Here is a 15,419-nt window from a genome sequence, read left to right as displayed (position 1 = left end):
GGCAAGAAGAGGAAAGCAAGTGGAGTGTCAAAGTACAAACTTCCCACAAAAATAATGAAACTAAGATAGTAGTAATAGATAACAACAGTCGTAGAAGCCCATAGTCAAAAGAAAATTCCAAAAATATAGATTGGTCCGGATCTTAGAGTGGAGCCTATTACACACAATCAACCTAATAACGAATTCTGTCTGAATGAACCAGCTAGAAAGCCTAGTACAGTGCCGCCAACTGAGTTCAGTAGGCATTATTTGCTTTTTTTTATCACACCAAGTTCAAAATAGAGATACATTATATGGGTACCAATTATCGGATGAAACAGAACTGCTCCCACTTAATAACCATAGTTCCCGTAGACTGCGCCATACCCTCCGCTTTGGGCTGCATGCCCAGTGGCATTGGATGGTGGCGACGTATAGACGGAGCCTTGAGCAGCAGCATAAGGGTTATAGCCTTGGTCAGTGGCCCCACCTGTCTGATTCTGCGCTGGCCCTCCTGCAGCTTCGGCCATAAAGTTCTGCGCGTAAACATTACAATCAGCAGCTGATTCAAGAAAGAGTTTGAATTTCATTTAGCAATGGCATGCAATGTAATGTTTAAGTTTCAGGCAGCCAGGCAGGCCCCAAGTTCACAACAATGTCATTTCTTACCAATGAAACAACAATATCAAGGAACAGAATTTTCGTTTCTGTATGTTGTGTCAGTAAGCTAAGAAAGGAAGCATTTCCATACATACTGGAAAGCCAGAACATAATGGACGTGTCAAAAGAAATGGGGAATGAATGAAAATCGCATTGTTGAATATTTTTAATGTGTTGGCAACTCAATGTTTCAGAATGTTTGGTAAAATATCAATATGTTTGGGGGCATTTTGGTGCGCGTCGGTGGAATCTCGATGTTTCGTATCAATGTCCTAAGAAACAAAAGTGTTTCGGGCCTTCAGGCCCTTCTTTTGTTCCCGTTGTATCTATGTATGTCTGATTCAAGGAACCCCAATTGTGCAAGGGAAGGATTAATCTGTCCTGCTGTCAAGAAACTAAACACATCTTAAAGGATTCAATGGCAAGCCTTCTAAACACTGATCATACAACCAAAGATGGCATCTACTTAAACAAAGGATGATAAAACCGCTGCATCCCCAGTATTGGTGTCCACTTGTAACCATAAAATCAATCTGTCTTCAGGAGTAAGTCTTGTGTATGCAGGCATGCATCTATGGGGATGGTCTGCTAAAAGAGGTGGAGCAGTCAGAGATAAGTGAACAAGGAATCAAGGGTACTATAGTCTTTAGGCAAAATAGGGATGCATCACTATTCCCTTGCACCACAGTAGGTCCCCTGTATGATTCGTGATGAGTGCTTCAAAATGAGCAACCTAACTGAAGAAAGTAATACAGAGTTAATAGCAGCTAAGAAAGTACTACTGTCAAGAAACCCAAAAGCAAGTACAACTGTGAAATGATAGAATATTTCCGCAAGAAACAAGAACAAAAAAGAGAAAACTCTAAAAATTGATGCTATTAGTACTTGGCTATGATTCCAAAATACTCCTACTACAGCCAACTGAAGGAATAAAGAAACAATGACGTGTTAAAAATATGTCATGAAAAGGTTAAAAGAATGAGGAATGGGGGCATTACACCTATAGCATATAGCAAAAAGAAATGCAACTATGGATAATTAATTGAAAAGCAAGTCTAAGGAAGATTGCCTGGATCAACTGCTGAGCTGTTTGGACTTGTGATGCAGTTCCATTAATTTCAACTGTCATTTCACCAGGAACCCCCCTTGTTTCCTGTATTGTGACAGTTGCACCACTAGCACGTCTGATGTAGCTAATGCTTGCACCAGCTGTACCAATTACAGCATCAGCATAAGCCAGAGGAATTTGCATTTGCTGTGTGACCTGCAAAAGTCATCAAAGTAAGTATCTCGTATGCTCAAAACTTTAGGATATCATCTTCCTTCTACTTTTCGTTTGTTTTGGTTTTTCCCTCATTCGCCATAGCACTTGGGAATGTGTGCTTGGATTTGCTTGGTACAGCCTGAAGGTTGTTGGACTAATTTTGGCGGCAGATAGGGTTAGTTTTAGACAAACTGTTCAGACAAAAAAGTTTAAGCACCAATCTTTCAATCTTCTTATCCTTTTTTCTTTTTCTTTTACTTTTTTTTTTTTTTTTGAGTAAATTCGAGGCCATAAGTTTAAGCACCAAATCTTTCAATACTTCGTATCCTTTTTTTTGGGGGGTACATTCAAGGCCACAGTCTCGGGATGGGGATCTTGCCTACAGTAAGACTTGAAACCTAGACCTCTTTAATGAGGAACACGGATATTGGCCAGCTGAGAGTTGGTTAACTTGTCACATCTTGACCCAAAGGCTTCAAAAAGAAAATTCAAGCCAGACAAAATGTAAGAGATACTCTACACTCTTTAAGGTAAATAGGGGCTCAAGAGGTACTATCCTCGGGTAAAGCATCATGGATATAAAATTTATAGCTGAGGTAGTTCATAATTAGCCCACGTAAAGCACAGAAAGAAAATGGAGAGGACTGTGTTACTGGACATCAAGGAAATCCGTGGCCTTCATACATACCAAAATGCATATTTCCCAAGGAATTCAATACTTATATGTAAGTGAATATCCGTCAAATTTTCTTGAACACAAGTAAAGGTCAAGGCAATGCCAATTTTGAGCTCGACAACTCCTATGAAGATTGAATCCTCCCACCTTCTCAAAGTCAACTGGTCAGATAATCTAATCTCTTACTGAGATCCCACAGTGTTATACACCTTGTTTGGTTCCCATCTCATCTCATCTCATTTTCCTCTCCACACGTTTCCCAATACATTTTTCTCTCTATCTCTCTTTACTCATTTCTACTCATTACATCAAAAATAACTTTCAAAAATGAGAACCAAACAAGGTGATAGTAATTCTGTTAACTCCAGGAGATTCCACTCATGCCCAAATTTTTGTTCCATTCCTGGTAGTTCTTTCACTCTCCAACCTAGCATGCTAGATCTACAACTAAGGAAACTAAAACAGAGGAGAGATCCTTGGCAGGGAAGAAACATGTAATGCCGTGCCCGGCAAACCCGTACAATTCCCCAGTTTGTTCAAGAAGATGATCCAGTGATTTATGAGTCATAAAATAGTTGGTCTATAATCTGGCTTTGAATCCAGGATTTCAGGTTCAAAAGTACTGTTGCTTGACTACTAGTCTTAGGACTGATCTGGATATGAATAGATGTGGTACCTTTTTCTATGTCCAACTCAAACTAGAAGCTTTGACATTCCTAGTCCTGAACCCCCCCCCCCCCCCCCCCATACACAAAGTATCCAGTTTCATTTCCGTTGATTAAATAAATTTATAACCAGCTCTCTTGATTGAATAAACTTGGCGTAAGAACAGAAGAAAACCTGTGTAATCATTGATGGTGGTGGCTGAGCATTCGATGATGCATGTGCATTCATCGGAGCTTCTCTTCCATAGGCAGATATACCCTGATGAGGCTGCTTTTCTAGTGGAGGTGGCATGTCAACTGGAGGATAATAATTCTCAACTTGCCTAGCAGGAGGCATGTAATGTGGATGAGATCCATAACCAGGTCCTCCACCGACATTTGGAGAAAATGCTTGAGGTGGTGGACCCCAGGATTGGGGCGGAGGCATGTGTTCCATCTGAGGATGAGGCATTTGCATCTGATGAAAACTTATAAGGTGAGTCCAGAAATTTAAACTTTAACGAGTAAAAAAATGTGAGTTTGATCTAGTTTCTTCTTTTTTGGAATGTTGATTCACTAGATTGAAGAATTAATGGAAACGGAAAAACTCACTTGCATTTCAAACAACGGAATTACACTACGATCAACTAAAAATTTCCTCAGGTGAGAAGCAATAAGTTCAATTGCTTTGTGGACCCCAGCAGGCTCTCCTACTACCTCCACGATCCTATCATCTTCAAGAGCAAAAATGGGTATGTCTTCTGCAGTGACACATTTCAACAATTGAAAAAAAGAAAGGTATGAAAGAATCCATGAAAAAGTCATTTGAAGTACAAAAATTCAAAAACTTCAACAACTTAGAGAAGCTTAAGAATTAGAAACGAGAAATACTGTCTGGCATTGATGAAAATAGAAAAAAGAATAACCAAACAAATGTACCACTGGTAGAATTGAGAATGTGTAGACGGGGACATTACGTTGAAAACAATTCTGAAGGTCGGAGTGCAGTAGGATTTACAATTTAGAAAGGAGAGAAGCTCCGTACAATGTCACTAATATTAAAGGTAAGATGGAGTAGAATGCAACAAATGATAAGAGAGGAGAGGTAGAAGAAAACGTCATTAAAATCCTCCACAAGGATGTTTTGCAAATAAACTCCTTGCCACCAGTATTTTAAATGCATCAAATTCAGTTCCAAATCTCTGGTTAAGCTCCTTAAAAATCGATCCATACACAACCAATGGTCTAATGCCAGCTCAAGCAAATGACAGGCAGAAACCTCAGAGCTTCCTAAAACGAAGAAAAACTCTAGAAGAATGGAAAAAATAACTGCTCTTGATAAAATCATTTGAGAAAAATAAAGTAGGGCAAAGAATTAACAAGATATACAAAAATTAAATTACGCAATAAACAGACCAATGATGGAGAAGAAATTTTTACTTAAGAAAGAACTGAAGACGCAAGAGTAGGTTTGTCACATTAAATCAGAACAAATTTAGAGAAAACAGATGTGAATAAAAACATGTACCGATGACCCTAACAATACAACTAGATGCTTCTTGAATAGATTTGACAGTTGCTCCTTGTTTTCCAATTAAACTTCCTGCTTGAGCAGCTGCAACCAGTAGCCTAGTTGATACCTTGCCTCCCATGCCTGGCTGAGCATGAGAAGAATCACCCTCCAAGCCGTCCACAACCCGCTTGTGAACCCTGAGCAGGCCATCAACAGCAGGGGGAAGAGAGGCGTCGGGTTCCTCCTTGGCAGATATCATAACCTTTAGAAGAACAGTAAAAAAGAAAGATCAGAAATCACTGGGAAATAGTAATATTGGAACTACTCCATATCTTATCCTTTTGTTCAAAAATACTATGCCAATCCATACTAAAACTGCCAATCCGGGCTATAAGAAATCTTTAAATGCAAGATAGAAGATATACATTCAACTTCCCAAAACCAGTATCTTACCCGACAAAAAAAATTCCAAACCAGGATATAATAGAGCAAGTCCCCAATGACAGATAAATTTCTGCCATTGAACCATGCTTCTTTTTCTTCGTTCTGCGTTAAAAATCAACTACACAACAGTTATGGATCTGAACATTCTCTTATGGCGATTAGGACCATCACATTTGAAAGGCTACTACAAAGATAAAGGGTGCAACATATTTTGATTAATTGTTAGTGGAATTGATTGACTAGCAATATGTGCCTGACTGCCAGTTCATCCAACTTTAAACTAGCTGGAACTTTCCAGTGACAATTTTAGCAATATAGGTGATGTGTTATTTTTTTTTTTTTTATCTATGTTTGACAACATGAGGCAAGAAATCAATCATCCGGGTTCTGAATTTACCAGATAGAACTGGGAGCTTCTTGATACACATGTTTGTATAGATATGTCTGTGTTGATCCAGATAACCTTTTCAGCAGTTGTAATGCTCAATGCTGATCCCTGCAATCTGGATCTTTCAATTCGTCATGTTTGAAAACATATTGATTGATTTGTTGCCTTAAATTTTGCTGAGAGAACCTGCAAAGATTCATTTTTGTTATTGAAATAATAGGAGCCGCTTTGAGTTATTATGGTTGTTTTTCTCAAATGTTTTCTTTGCCCTTAGTTTTAAATCAGCATAAGTGTATTATCAAACTTCAAATTGTAAGATTTAAACAAATTTACAATTCCTCACTTGCCAGGTAGGTTATCTGTTGTAGAGACTCAAGTACGTTGTTGATTATTTTGTTAACATCATCCCTTTTTATATGTACGAATGATATGTACTCAAGATTCTCTTAGAGCATGCTTGATGTGACTTAGTTGCAACAAAATGTGTATTACATCCATGTTAGAACGGTATAAGTACGTAGGCCATGGACTGTGTATTTTGTATTGATCAAGGGGTGTGGGACCCACAAGTGTATTTGGCAGCCTGGAGAAAACATGGGAGTTACTAAAGATCTATGTATCCAATTTAAGAGGGTAAAAGTCTAATAAATTATGACTAGCTGAGGGGAAGAAGCAATACTTGGAAAGTTGAAGGGCTTAAGTGTCATTTCATTTAGCCTAGATTATAAGCTACCCGAGAGACGAGACCATCACCTCAACAATTTTTCCCTTATCTAGCAATAGTCTCTCTCTCCTTCTGATCTTTTACATCCATCCTCTCATCATTATGGCATAAATCAAATGCTCCTAGCACTATTTTTTCCAACAGAGGTAGAAAGCACTTAATAATGAACAATCTGCGAACTATATTGCCACCAATATATGTCTGCGTTTATACCCTTAAATAAAAATGCACACTGACCACTCCAAAACTAACCGAATGAATCAATGACTGGATGACAAGAATCCTTAGTTTGAACAACCAAGCAATCAATGGGTGGATATCTAGCATCCCGAGTTTGGTTTACCAAACATCTACTCATTAATGACATCTGATACTTCATTTCCATTTCAGTTATTCAAGTTTATGGATGTAATGAAATCAAAATTATCTGCCCAGCAACGAACAAGTGATTGACGCTGAATACATGGGGCAATTTATATTATAGTTGCAACTTGCAAGAAACCTTAGCTTATTCAATCATTGTTAAAGTTAACAAGTTACAAGCTCTCTGCAGGTCCTCGGATAGTTTCAGAATTTGTAGACAACCATGTAACCAGAATGCGAACAGTGCTTATTAAACGTCATAAGGAGTAAAATTTTAGAAAATGAACTTGGCGAAACTTCACAGAGTACCTAGATAGGCTAAACTATGGGAAGGACAATGAAAAAGATGACCCAATGGCACATGTAAAATTGCTACTGAGATCAACGAAGGAAGCATCTCAGGGTTAAAAACAAATTGCAGTTATCATTATTGAGTTCTCACGTGCCACGGTGCCAGGCTATGCTTAGGTTTCCGATGGCAAAATGTAGTAACAGAGACAAGATATAAAAACTTACAGCACGTTCAGCCGTTCCTGGTGGACCGTCAAGAATCTTTATGCGAGCTTTTGTCTCTTCACACATTTTCTTGATAAATTCTCCTTTGCGTCCAATGATACTACCAACCTTTTGTGCAGGCACCAACATTCGGAAAACACTCTCTCCAGGCCAGCCAGGCCACCTCTTTTCACTACCAACTATAATTGAATCATTTTCATGTCCATGATTTTGTTCAGGTTGGGAGTTCTCTGGTATAACATCCGCATCATGTTCGTCAAAACTTTGATCAAGTTCAGCGGCTTCAGCCATAAGCTCTGCTCTGACAAACACAAGACGATGTCGAAATTACAAAAACAAAAATTGAACTCCAGTATCAACTATAACGTGAATCAATCCAAAGGGCTGACACAAACTATGAGCCCATAAGATTTTCGTAATGGTAATGATCATCATGAAAATATGATTTTCCAAAAATAAAACCACAAAACCAATTTTTAGGAAGCAAAGACAAGCCCCTGCAAAACAGTAAGAAAAAAACTACAAAGGGAAAGGAACAAAGGTTCATGATATAGAATCTGATTAAGGTTCTTGTGGGTACTCTTAATGGTTGTAGATCCCCTCAGGTTCTTCAAGCAATGGTGATTGATGGAGTTAGGAGGGGCAGCAAGGGTACAAACCTAACTTCTGTCATTATTTACATAAAGTGGCTGCCTTCAATTGAAAATCCAAGTTCAACACTTGTTGCACAAAGGACATCAAAAACAATAGGAGTAGTGGAGTACAGAGTACAGAGATAACGCATCCCACGAAGAGAACGAGGGAGTATGATAGCAGCACAGCCCAACACTAGACCAATAAAAGCACCAATAGTAGAAAAGTAAAGCAAGTTAAACCCTTCCACAGATTTAGTTAAACTTAAGCCCTACGGCAGATTAGGATCACACTTAAATGTAACTCCTTAGGAACCTGCCACAAAATGACAATTCAATACAAAGCATCGTAAGGGTCCCCATACATGGTTTGTCTGTCCTTCAAGGTTTAGAGGAGTAAGTAGAAGGCCTTTCTTTACCCGTATCTAGGAAGGCAATGAATCAGGTATGGGGTGGGGGACCCCTCCTCGTCACACATCACTCCCCATTTTGCTCTCAAGACACTTCCCCCCAACCCCGACCTATCCTAGTAGTTTTCCTCACCCCCACCACATCCCACCTGGCCAGCTAGATAAAGCTAGAAGGCTAAACATGTAGAAGCAAGAGAATGTGGAAGGGAAGTGACCAGATTCATGGTTTGATGTTATACTTGTATCTACCATCCTAGCAACACTCAGAAATGAAATGTTCATATATCGTTAAAACAAATTGATGGAAATATGATATTATTTAGGGCTACTTAAAAACATACAAGTACCTAAATGCATACACATCAAGGAACTCCTCGCCCAAACCATATTGTGTCCTATACTTTCTTCTCCAAACCCAAACCGGTGAGCAAACAGAAAATAGCCCAGCTTGAAAATTGAAGAATATCATTGTCCAATTTGTAGTTTGGATCAACAACATCCCAAGCAAAGTTAAATGGCGGTAGCGGAATGCATAGGGGTAGCGGTAGCGGAAGTATTGAACTATATGACCATAAGTAGTGTGAATCGGTTGCAGCATTCGTGAATCTTTTAAAATTATTTTTGGAGCCAGAGCATCTGAAGCGGCCATAGTAGTAACAGAGCCATGAAGCGGGCAAAAAAAACGGATACAAAGCGGTACTAAGCGAGAATTGGCCAATACGGGTGGATTTTTTGTAGGACCCATGTAGCAGGGCATGGCGGTGTCAGAGAACCAAAAAATCACTACGTAGCGGCCGATATTTAAATCCATGCTCCCAAGTCCCAACCCATCCCACTAGGATGGGTTGGGGTCGAGTACCCACCCAGTGCTTAGACATTTACGACTTGGATGGACTTAAAAGCGCAGCAACAGCTCATAACAAGTTTTAGTTTGGGTTAGTCCTAACTGAATGGATTTCGTGCAGTGGATTTGCCCCTAGGGCTCTTCCTCAGTAAATTGGACGATCCCCGACCCACTTAATTGAATGATCAAGTGCAACCCGTTTGAGCATAGGATTCCAGGGACATGGTGGTAGCAAATGAAGAATGAAACTTGGTAGTATTAAAAATCGGAAAACTGAACGCCCATTCAAAGGAACAGGAAAATTTAACCCGCCAAATCAAGCCAATTACGACTATTTTTCACATCGGTCTTGCTATTGTCAGCCCACTGGGCTGACGATAAACACACTAAAAGACAAGAAAAACACATATTTCTGTGCACTTTTTACATCTTTTAATACACATTCACGCACCTACTATCGTCAGCCTATTGGGCTGATTTTAGAATTTTCCTTTCCACATACCAAAAAGAGGGAAGACCCAATGCCTGAACACAAAACTAGACTCCACTTAAGGCTCAACCCTAACAACAAAAATCCCCAAAACAGACAACACTGCTTAAGGAACTCCACTTTATATGCCAAGTTAGGAAATTGAACTGAACTGCAACGCGAAAAGAGAGAAAGTTACGGATAAAAAAGCAGATAAGCACAGTAAACTCATAATAACAAAACCCTAGAGAGCTGTATCTGTTCGGCGTATGTACTTACATGGGTGACGAGGGAGGAAAGCGAAAACAATGGCGAATTGGACGCAGGAAAAAAGAATCGAACGGGACAAGAATTTGGTTTTGGATTTTGGGAGGGTTTTTGTCTCAGATTTATCTCGGCGATTTTCTGGGAGCGTTGTTCACGGCGATTTTCTGGGAGCGTTGTTCATTGGGCGGACGGAGTGCTTGGGATACACAAGGTCTAATTTTATTGCTGAATTTATAAATTTTTTATAATAAACTCGCGTTCGGAATGAACGGTTTCGATTTTATAACCTGTGATGTTTAAAGGGTGTGCTTAGATTAATTGTTGACTATTATCATAACTCGTTTCTTTTTTACTTTTTGATGATCACCAAAAGGGTGGGAATGGACGATCAGCGTAAGCTATTTCCACCACAGCATGGCGAAGGGTTTTTCACGCAAAATCAAGCAAAATCCCACAAGGCGAGAAGCAAATTCTTGCTTGGCATGTGACTCAAATGTAGACATGGTGGGAAAAGCATGACTCAAGACTTCCTACAAGTGTTAGGTGTTAGGTCAGCACACATACTCTTTTATTCAACTTAATTTTTGTTTAGTTAAGTTCTCTGGTCGAATTTTAATAACATACACTTTTAATTACCATGACGGTTGATATATTTGACAAAAAACTAAATAAAGATTCATCAAATATTAATATATAGTATATTCAGATGTACATAAACTAATCCAAATATTCTAAATTAAAACCAAAAAAAGACATAAGACTCAGTTTGGAACTTAGGAAAAGAAAGAGAAAAGGAGAAAAAATGATTTAGAGGGAAATAATAAGGAAAAGTTAAAAGAGAAATTGCAAGAAAAGTTGAAGTTATATTTCAAATTCTCCCTTTTCTTTTTTGTAGAACCAAATATGGGAAATTAATGCCCTGTTTTCTTTGCTTTTCAAAAAGCATTTTTTAAAAAAATTTCTCTCGATTACCTCTACTTCTAACATTTCTCTCTATCTATCTCTCTCTACTTATTACCTTTACTAATTTTTAAAAAATAATTCAAATCCAAATACAGCATAAAAGTTTTCACAAATTTTTTGGGGAAATTACATTAAGCCCCCTCCAACTATACCTCGATAACGAGTTGCCCCTTTCATCGTTTAACTCGGACACTCAACCCCCTTCATCTTTTATCTCGCGCAAAATGGAAGATGCCGTTAACGGAATTGCTAAAATTACCAATTTACCCTCTTTCAGCCCTAAATAAGATGATGCCCTGATGATAAACCAGTCGACCACCCGGTCGTCCACTATGTCAACCCGGCCAGTGTAAAATGACCTCCAACGACTAGTTTCCACTGTAGTTCCTACCAGCAAATTCCATACTAGCGTTCAACCCATTCTATACACATGTAAAACTAATCCATTCTAGCGTTGTGCCCGTTTGATGCACAGAACAATTTTAAAAAGTAGGTTGTCTTTTTGGGTAACAACTACCATTTTCAATACTTTGTTTCTGGGTTGTAATCTTTATTGGAATGCACTACATTAATCAACCAATACTCATTCATATTGTACCGAAGCCAAAGCTGGGTACTTTTCAATCTCCATTTTCTTGTACATGTGGGATAAAAAAAAAAGAGAACAATCAAAAGGAAACCTATTTTCTTCCACCACGATTCCTTCTTCAAACATAGGACTTCCTTCTGCATTTGCCCAAAATTTTTTCTGCATTTGTTGAACTTCTTTATGCATTTGTTCTTTCATTGCTTCCAACACTTCCACTCTACTTTCCAATTCATCAACCTTTCTCTGCAACTCTGACTTGAGAATCTGTAAATTCTAGGTGCTCTCTGTGTTGGACTGGGTGCTCTCAGATTTTGGTGGGTCGATCCAGATGAAAAATCCACAACCGAATTTTGTCTGCAACCATAAATATAATGAGACCAAGTGCTACCTTCCATCACACAGAGGGAGAGAGACAGAGATTTCAGAGAAAAAGAGAGAGGGAGAGAGTACCGTTGGGAGGGGCAGAGAGAGAGAGAGAGATTTCATAGAAATGAGAGAGAGAGAGAGAGAGTACCATTGGGAGGGATAGAGAGAGATAGAGTACCATTCGGAGGGATAGAGAGAGAGAGAGAGAGAGAGAGAGAGAGAGAGAGAGAGAATGTACCGTTGTATGTATTTCTTGACTAACGGATGGTGGTTAAGTGTCACACGATAAAAGATGAAGGGGGTTAAGTGTCAGAGTTAAACGATGAAGGGGGCAACTTGTTACCGAGGTATAGTTGGAGGGGGCTTACTGTAATTTCCCCAATTTTTTTTTACCTCCTTTCCACTTCTTTCGACAAGTTCCAAACAAAATCTAAGCCAAACAAGTACTGTAGTAACAAGCAGCCAAACAGTGTCCTAATATTATGCGTCTCTCTCCCTTTCTCCGACTTCCAACAAGTGACCACCCTTCCTTTCCGCTACTTCCCTCTGCAATTCCCATTGATTTCCATGCCTTCTTTCCTCTCCTCCCTATCCGCAAGGCCTTCAAATATGTATACCTTCACATATTCGTCTTCGCTAATGTTTTACTGGTTTTCCCAGCATATTTTTCCCATTTTCTCGCTGTACCCAAGTGGAGAGAGAGAGCGTAGGTAGAGAGAGAGAGAGAAAGAGAGGATTGGCGATGGCGACAGATATAGTTGCAGCAGTCCCGGTAGTTGCAGAAGTGGCTGTAAAAAACCCAGAAATGCAGAAGAAGAACAGGATTCAGGTTTCCAATACCAAGAAACCGCTCTTCTTCTACGTCAATCTTGCCAAGGTAGTCTCACTTTCTCTTTTTTGTGCTTTCGGCTTTACATCTTTTAAATCGTTTTTTTTTTCCATTAATTGTGTGAAAAATCAAGTTTTTTGAATACCGGTAAGTGCCTAATTCATAAGTGTGAAATAAAACTTCTTTTAAAACCGGGAATGCCTGTGCCACGCCGCCCCACCAACTAGCTCCGCCCCTACTGGGTACTGCCCTTCGGAACTTGGATTGAACCATCGATAAGAAAAGAAAGAAATTTCTCACCAAATGAGTGATTTGGTGAGAAATGGTAAGAAATGTACAAAGATATGATATGATATCTTCTTTGGTGAGTTTAGAGGTTTCGTTTGATATAGAAAGGGAATGGCATGATTTTGTTGGTTTGATAAAGAGATCATAATATTGGATTTGACATTATTCCTTAGGTTTTCTATTTCAAAAGTGCTACACACACATATTCTCATTTTTCAAAATGAAAGCTAGACTAAAGGCAGAGAGTTTGGGTTAGCCAAACTTTTATAGGGGAACTTGTTAAAATTGAGTCCAATGCAGCTTCTTTTCCGAGCTTCTTTTCCTAGTTGAGTTTCTTTGCTTGAAAAAAAATCGATGAACACAAAATAACCAACTGTTTTTGCTCAAGTTTAATAGCCGACCCCAATTAATTGGGACTTAAGGCTCGGTTTGGGTTGTTTTGCTCAAGTTTAATTTTCAGAAACATAAACATAATATACATTTTTGGAGAAAAAAAGGAGAGAAAAAGGAAGCAAGAGCTGCAAGAAGACAAAAGAAAGATGAAAATTTTGTTAGAAAGGAGAACTTTTACTCCCAGAATTGGCCCATTGGGTGTATTAATTTTGTCTTTTTTGATGCATCTATTGTTTGTTTTTTGTTTCTTTGTTTTTTTTTTGCTCAGTGAATGCATCTTTTGTTGATTTCAAGTTAAATTACTCTGTTACCTTGATGCAGAGGTACATGCAGCAGCACAATGAGGTTGAGCTTTCTGCTTTGGGCATGGGTACTTCTCCTTAAACTTCTTATAGTAACTTACTGTTTTCAAGTGGTCATTGGATTGGTGGATTATATGGTCCCTTGACAAAGCAACATAATCACAAAAAAAAAAATCATGTATCCAGGCTGGATGATTGCAACACAAGGCTTAATGTTTTCAATGGACTTGGGGATATAGTCATGTTTCATTGTTTCTCTCACACGGGGATCATGAGAAGTGAAAAAGTGCTGAAATCATTTCCTCATCAGAATAATGGTCACTACATCGAAAGTTCTGAATTTATAATTTACCTAGGATCTTCAAATGTTTCGGCCATCCCTGCCCCTAGATGACGAAACAAAAAGCACGATGGTGGATGGTTTTGGCATCTATCTGCATTTCAAACCAAATTGTTGAGGTTTCATTGAAGTAGATAATTTCGCTTCATCTTTAGTCGAGGGAATACAAGACTGAGGAATGTGGAGAAACTCATAAGCAGAATTTCCTCTACATGTGTTATTTGAGTCATTTAGTGGTTTACATCTTCCGCCGTGTATAGTGGCTATCTGCTTTGTTTATTTTATAGTTTGAAGAACGTATTATCATCGTCACACTTGCTAACAGTCTTCACATCGAACTTTACACTGCAGCAATCACGACAGTTGTCACGATTGCTGAGATTCTGAAGAACAACGGCCTGGCTACTGAGAAGAGTAAGAATCTTTTCTTAACGCTGATCACTGCCTTTTAAAGGTGATTAGAATTCGGTTTCATTGGAAGACCAAAACAGATTGGCTTTGGAAGAATGAGAATTTTAAGCTTCTTTTGCCAGTAACCATATAGATGCTAATAATGTCGTCGGGTTTGGACAGAGGTTTTGACATCTACCGTTGGCATGAAAGATGAAACCAAGGGCCGACTTATTCAAAAGGCCAGGGTGAGTCTCATTTCGTTTATTGATTTAGAAGGCTACTATACTATACATCACTAGATCTCTTCACCTTTTACATGTCTTTTCATGTTGCGTTATGGGTTCCGTTATTTTTGTGAATATTGTCGGTCCCACATACACGGGCAACTTCTGTGTGTTGGATATGCACGTGAGGTGAAAAAGGGCCATATTCGTGATCATTTCCACTGGTTTACGTCTACAGTCTACTTAGCAAGAAATAATATGACAACCATTTAAGTGACCTTCTTGGTGTAATCTTGCTCATCATTATTTTCAGATTGAGATTGTGCTTCAGAAGACTGAAAAATTTGACCGTGTGATGGCAGCTCCCACTAGTGCAGCTCCGGAGGCTGCCGCTGAAAACAAGGATGAGAAGCAAACAGCTGCAGCATAGTACCACGTTCCCTTTGTTGTAGCTTGAATATTCCCTTCTTGTTCACAGTTGTAAAGATACAAGGGATAGAAATGTATGAATGTAGTAGTTGTTTGAAATTCCTGCTGCTATGCGGTTGTTGTAGGAAAACAGATAACTACCTTGATGTGGTTCAGAAATATGAGATGTGCATCTGTTTTTCTTTCGAACTTGGGATTTTGTTCTTAGTGTGCAAACCATGATTATGATACGCAAGATAATGATGGTGATTGTTTACGGTAGAAGCCGAAAACTGAAGATTATTCAAAGAATATATAACTGATAATACTATCCAAAGACGTGTGCTATGTCACAAATAAACACGGGTGTCGGCCGACAAGTAAAGGTGTCAGCAGCGACAGCTAGAGCTTCTATAGAATGTGTTCGTTTTGAGTCTCTAGAACCAATCTTTTTTTTGCACGGTTCCCAAGTAAGTTCTTTTTCTCTAATTATTGCACTCATCTCTCTCTCTCTCCCTCTTACTACCCAAA

The 15,419-nt window shown here is 38.9% G+C and overlaps 2 protein-coding genes across 3 annotated transcripts; one reads left to right on the top strand and one right to left on the bottom strand.

The window, feature by feature from the left end:
* Nucleotides 1–22: 22 nt before the first annotated feature.
* LOC131333182 (flowering locus K homology domain) lies at nucleotides 23–10,014 on the bottom strand. 2 transcript variants are annotated; one of them, XM_058367552.1, is made up of 7 exons: nucleotides 9,806–10,014; nucleotides 7,172–7,472; nucleotides 4,752–4,998; nucleotides 3,836–3,984; nucleotides 3,420–3,701; nucleotides 1,709–1,903; nucleotides 23–515 (listed from the first exon to the last, which is right to left on the bottom strand). In XM_058367552.1, exons 2-7 carry the CDS (start codon nucleotides 7,460–7,462, stop codon nucleotides 333–335), a joined length of 1,347 nt encoding a protein of 448 aa, XP_058223535.1. In that variant the 5' UTR covers nucleotides 7,463–7,472; nucleotides 9,806–10,014; the 3' UTR covers nucleotides 23–332. The 2 variants fall into 2 exon arrangements, with proteins under 2 accessions (XP_058223535.1, XP_058223534.1); XM_058367551.1 differs by having other exon boundaries at nucleotides 7,172–7,467; nucleotides 9,806–10,008.
* A 2,263-nt stretch (nucleotides 10,015–12,277) lies between these two features.
* On the top strand, nucleotides 12,278–15,100 carry LOC131333164 (uncharacterized protein At2g34160). Its single transcript, XM_058367533.1, has 5 exons — nucleotides 12,278–12,588; nucleotides 13,543–13,591; nucleotides 14,215–14,277; nucleotides 14,437–14,501; nucleotides 14,794–15,100. Exons 1-5 carry the CDS (start codon nucleotides 12,454–12,456, stop codon nucleotides 14,908–14,910), a joined length of 429 nt encoding a protein of 142 aa, XP_058223516.1. The 5' UTR covers nucleotides 12,278–12,453; the 3' UTR covers nucleotides 14,911–15,100.
* The last annotated feature ends 319 nt before the right edge of the window (nucleotides 15,101–15,419 follow it).

The sequence above is a fragment of the Rhododendron vialii genome, chromosome 7a, assembly GCF_030253575.1.
Source record: "Rhododendron vialii isolate Sample 1 chromosome 7a, ASM3025357v1".
In the NCBI taxonomy this organism is placed as follows: Eukaryota; Viridiplantae; Streptophyta; class Magnoliopsida; order Ericales; family Ericaceae; genus Rhododendron; species Rhododendron vialii.
The sequence above is the reverse complement of the archived record's forward strand: the minus strand, read 5'-3'. Positions and strand labels throughout refer to the sequence as shown.

Coding starts and splice junctions, on each gene's coding strand:
- LOC131333182 (XM_058367552.1), bottom strand. CDS start 7,462: ATGGCTGAAGCCGCTGAACTTGATCAAAGTTTTGACGAACATGATGCG. Junction 3,702..3,835: donor TTCCGTTGTTTGAAATGCAA/GTGAGTTTTTCC, acceptor AGTTTTCATCAG/ATGCAAATGCCTCATCCTCA. Junction 1,904..3,419: donor CACCATCAATGATTACACAG/GTTTTCTTCTGT, acceptor TGACTTTTGCAG/GTCACACAGCAAATGCAAAT.
- LOC131333164 (XM_058367533.1), top strand. CDS start 12,454: ATGGCGACAGATATAGTTGCAGCAGTCCCGGTAGTTGCAGAAGTGGCT. Junction 12,589..13,542: donor TCTACGTCAATCTTGCCAAG/GTAGTCTCACTT, acceptor ACCTTGATGCAG/AGGTACATGCAGCAGCACAA. Junction 14,502..14,793: donor GACTTATTCAAAAGGCCAGG/GTGAGTCTCATT, acceptor CATTATTTTCAG/ATTGAGATTGTGCTTCAGAA.